The 5,359-nt window shown below is 36.2% G+C and overlaps 1 protein-coding gene across 1 annotated transcript; it reads left to right on the top strand.

The window, feature by feature from the left end:
- Positions 1–1,477: 1,477 nt before the first annotated feature.
- On the top strand, positions 1,478–2,413 carry LOC131908328 (olfactory receptor 4C15-like). Its single transcript, XM_059259381.1, has one exon. It carries the CDS (start codon positions 1,478–1,480, stop codon positions 2,411–2,413), a length of 936 nt encoding a protein of 311 aa, XP_059115364.1.
- Positions 2,414–5,359: the final 2,946 nt, after the last annotated feature.

Genomic DNA, 5,359 nt, shown 5'->3' with positions numbered 1-5,359 from the left:
AGAGCCATTTGTTTATCTTCTGTGGACCTGAAACCTTGATGTCTGACAGTTCATCTCATGGTACGTGACTCTTACACATAAAGCTATTTTCATACTATTTGACAACAGAAAGTGAACAATTTTTCTATCTACATAATGTTTTATTTTGTCTGTTTTATATTCATTAATACTTGCTTTATAGATGAGATTTTCTTACTGTATACAATGAAATGTATCAATATATTAACAGCAAAGACCTCCTCTCTATTTTATTTTTGTCATTGTTGCTGAACCCACTAAATCAATTAGTGCTGCTTCGAAGGGTATGGTGCCTTTCAGTGGAACATTGGAAACCTACTAGTGGCCCTATCCTCAATAGAGTGATTTTTCCTCCTCAGGAACAATGCATTGTCAAATGTAAGAAACTTCAGAGGATAGACTTACTTACATGTAAAATTTGTTTGTTACCTCTACATGATAGTCATTAATATCAATCATTTTGCTTTTTCATATAGACACATTATTCTCTTACTCACGTTTTGCTATATGCATATATATGTACATATATGAAGTTACACATGTATGTATACACATGTATACATATATGTATTTTAAAATTCACAGAAAAAAAATTTATGAATACATTTCTGTTGTACATATAGAAGAGAGAAATCTATAACATTTTAAAGCTGCATCTACCTAGGAAAAATGAATTCAAGAGCTAGAATATTTACATATATGTTTTATTAAAGAGTTTTCTATTGAAAGAGTTTTCAACTGGAAGAATTAATGGCATGTTGATGTGAGTCTTATTTAGACATTTTCAACTTGACCCTCTTCTTGATCTTTGGTGATATGAAGATAAGTTTTTTAATCATCATGTTTTATAGAAAATTCATATGAATTTCAAGCCATATGTCTTACTCTATCAAATTTTTATTGTATACATAATAGGTAAGTAATTAAGTCTCAAGACCAGACATTATATTCACGATGAAGTTTCTCTTTTTCACCAATGTGATTTTCACCAATTTTCATTTGTAGGTCATTGATCCATTGGCTTCTATTCCTTCATCATCTACCCTCTTGTCTTATCAAGATTCCTCATGCATAAATAAAGAAAATAATAAATGCTTGAATGATTATATAGAGAAGTAGACTTTAGAAAAACAATCACTACTCTGAAGTTCTCACTGAGATAAAATATCTCAATCATCATCGTGTTCAGTCTATTAAGTAGTCATGTGTGCTGGGACCTATGTCTCCAAAGTCACCAGGTTAATGATAGTTTTGTTAATTTGATCTTAATATCTTTACTAACATTTGCACAAAAAATAGTTATATTATCTCCTGCCACATACTGTTGACAAGAAAGTTGAGTCCTGAGCATTTTGCATTATTTTATTTGTTGTTGATAATATTAAAATACATAAAGAAATTCTTTCTCATATTTGCAGGTTTATGTGAACTCATTTATTTTGTCTTTTTCTCAAGAATCATGCTAAACCAGAGCTTTGTCACTGAGTTCATACTTCTGGGACTTTCACAGAACCCAAAAGTTGAGAAAATATTGTTTGTTTTCTTTTTGTTGGTCTACCTTTTTACTATTGGGGGCAACATGTTAATTATGGTAACAATTGTGTGCAGTCCCACACTCTTTGGTATCCCCATGTACTACTTTTTGTCTTTTCTATCTTTCTTGGATGCATGCATTTCTTCTGTAATCACACCCAAGATGATTATAGACTTCTTCTATGAGAGAAAGACCATCTCTTTTGAATGTTGCATGACACAGCTATTTGCTGTCCACTTCTTCCCTGGGGCAGAAGTGATTGTTCTGTCAGCCATGGCCTATGACCGCTATGTGGCCATTTGCAAGCCCCTTCACTATTCTTCCATAATGAACAGGAGGGTGTGTGGCATTCTGGTGGGGGTGGCCTGGGCAGGAGGCTTCTTGCATTCTATCATACAAATTATCTTCACATTGCAGCTGCCCTTCTGTGGACCCAATTTTATTGATCATTTCATATGTGACTTGTTCCCGTTACTAAAGCTTGCCTGCACTGACACACATATTTTTGGCATTTTAGTGTTTGCCAACAGTGGGGCTTTCTGCATCATTATTTTTTCTTTATTGGTTGTTTCTTATGGTGTCATCTTGTTCTCTCTGAGATCTCACAGCTCTGAAGGGCGGCGTAAAGCTCTCTCCACCTGTGGATCCCACATTACTGTCGTGCTTTTGTTCTTTGTTCCATGCGTATTAATATATGCACGAAATAATTCTGCATTATCATTGGAGAAAAATGTTCTTGTATTTTCTCATGTCTTGACACCATTGCTGAATCCCATAGTTTACACTTTCAGGAATAAAGAAATGAAGAATGCCATTGGGAAAATGTGGAGGAGATTGTTTAATTTTCCTGGTAAACATTAAGTCATTTGATTTATAGGGATGGAAATATGGCTCAATTTCTTCCAGAACTTGTTGTGTGTTCATGAGGACCTGAGTTGGTATCTTGATGTGCCTTTCCATCTTGATGTGAATTTCTGATTCTAGTACAACTAAGGCAAATCTTGGACAACACTTTTAATGGCAACACTAACTTAAGAGTCTGTGGTCATATTTTAACTGTGCTGAAATGTGATTTTATTTGTATGTTAATAAATAAAGTTTGCCTGGGGATCAGAGGTCACATAGTGAGGTCATATAGCAAGCCATAAGCAGAATTCCAGGCGGTGGTAGCACATACCCTTAATCTGATCACATGGCAGGCAGAGTTTATGTGTGGTCAAGATCACAACCAAGAGTGGTGACATGAGCTTTTAATCCCAGTACCAAACATAGAGACCTGGAGGTCTATATAGACAAGCAGTGATGAGGAAGTCATGTGGCTGGGCTTAGAGCCAATGAGAAGGCAGAACAAAAAGGCAATGAAAACAGGAAGAAGCTCTCTCTGGGGAAGACTGCAGGTAGTCTGGCTCTTTGCTTGTTGCTCTGATCTTTTTGGTTATTACCTCTGTATGTGGCTCTGTGTTTTTTTATTTAATAAAACTGTTTAGAAAATCATCTACAAGAGTTGATGCTTCTAGATTACTTAAGACACTTTATCCCACACGATCAGGTAGGCCCACTCTTTCCATCCCATAAACCCGATTCTCTAGGAACTTGTTCCCTTGACTATCAGATTAACACTGCTGTCTCCATGTATGTTCTATACCCTTTATTTCGTGAACCACTGAGAAAGCATAGCTCTTTCTCATCCCATAGGCTTCGTGGCTTTTCCTGCATCTCCTCATAGTGCTTCAATAAGCTCATTTCAGAATTCCCATAAGCAGCCTACTCCTAAGTCATCTAACTCCCTAGCACTTCCAAGTAGGTCTGAGCCTACAGAATCCAATCTCCCACTCATGCCTGCGCATAGTGAGTCAGGTATACAGAAATTTTTAGTGTCTGATGATTCACATTAATTAGCAAATGTCAGCAGATATAGATTATAATTCATGTAAAACTATTCTTCTGTGTTAGAACACAAATGTGAAATTTACATAGAAAGAATACATCTTTTGTATCTTGAATTGTGAATACTTAAATTGTGCTTCTTCTGGGTAACATTATCCTAAAATTTCAAGAATCATTTAAAATTTTCATGTCCTGTAGTGTTTGAATTAATACAGAATGGGTACGAATCAATGTTTAAGAATATGATGTACCAAACTGTTTGGTATTTTCCCTTTCTGAATGGGTCTAATGTGCAACTTCAAGTTTTTTTTTCTTTATCAAGAATGGACTCAATGCTCAGTCCTCTTATATTAAACATGCTTTCAAATCATCTTACAGATGATATGAAATGAATGAATATCCTCTGATGTCTAGAATCTACATTTTTAGAATTTTTAAACTCTGATAAAAACTAGAATTAGAGTCTCATACCTTAAATCCACTACTCACTACTTGACAGGCTTTTTTTTTGTGAACATTGCTGCAAGTTCAAGGCAAGTCTGGTCTAAAGAAAGAGACAGTTCTCAAAAATAACAGAAAATTTATGAATTCACAAGATGAATTTTCTGAAAGAGCAGAAAATTTAAATCAGTTAACTAAAATCAGGAACAACTCATAGGTGTCCACCCTCAGTCCTATTCAATACAGTGCTTCATATGTCAGCGAATGCACTAAGACAAGGCAAAGAAATAAAATGGATACAGTGTCAGATAGTTTTGATACTCATCTTCACATAATCTTCAGTCACTTAGGAGACCAGCTTGCAGGCACATATGTGAGGGATATTCTCTATTACGTTATCCTCTAGAGACACCATTGAGGGTTCCTCTTGAATAATGTGGAAAGACCCAGCTGACAAATGGAAGCTCTTCTCTTAGCTTGTGTCATGAATGCTACAAACAAAAGGAAGCTAGCAAAGAGAAGATACTCCTTGGTCTGTGTGGTGATATTTTATTTGTGCACCCCATCTGGATCTCTGTGAGTTAAAGGCTACACTGGGAACAGAGCCAGGCATGGTGGCACATACCTTTAATCCCAGCACTAACCATGGAGATCTAGAGGTCTGGAGGTCTGGAGGTCTGGAGGTCTGTGACAGAGCCCTCTTTGTCTGGGCAGAAAGAGGAAGTGATGTAGGTGGGCAGAGAGAGGAAGTAAGAAGACAGGGACAGAAAGGCATATAGATGTGGGTATACAGGAAGTAGGTCTCTCTTTGGCTGAGGCTTTCCTAGGGGTAAGAACGTGGCTGGCTTCTTTCTGCTTCCCTGATCTTTCAGTTTTTACCCCAATATCTGGCTTCGGGTTTTTTATTAATAAGATCATTTAACAATTTGTCTTACAGCTCTGCTTTGAAATTATGGTTGCACTGTGACCAAGTGCTTCAACGTACTGGTGTCATAAGCACCAACCATGATGAATTGCCCAATGGAAATGTATAACCCAAAATAGTTTTCCTTCATTAGATTGTTATATCAGGAATTCTGTTGCTGCAATGAATAACATAACTGATACAAAATTTAGTATAAGGAATGAGGTTATTGTTCTAATAAACATGATCATAGGTTTCGTAGGCTTTCAGAACTTGTTTGTGGTACATTAGTCTAGAAAATCCCTACATGCCAGAGACAGTGTTTCAGTGGCCACCCTGGTAGGAGCTTTGAAAATAAGAATACAGAGAAATTATGTACAATGAAAGCTTTTATCATGAGATTTCAGAATCAATGAATGATTCTATTAGAAAATACACCAGGGGTCATTGAATGGTATTTGCTGAAAAGTCTGGATTCATTTTTGTCTCTGTTCTGAGAATGTGACTGAAGTTGAATTTAAAGGCAATGCTTAATTTGTTTGGTGAGATGAAATTTCAGGAGAGCAGAATATTCA

The sequence above is a fragment of the Peromyscus eremicus genome, chromosome 4 (genome assembly GCF_949786415.1).
Source record: "Peromyscus eremicus chromosome 4, PerEre_H2_v1, whole genome shotgun sequence".
Classification (NCBI taxonomy): Eukaryota; Metazoa; Chordata; class Mammalia; order Rodentia; family Cricetidae; genus Peromyscus; species Peromyscus eremicus.
The sequence above is the reverse complement of the archived record's forward strand: the minus strand, read 5'-3'. Positions and strand labels throughout refer to the sequence as shown.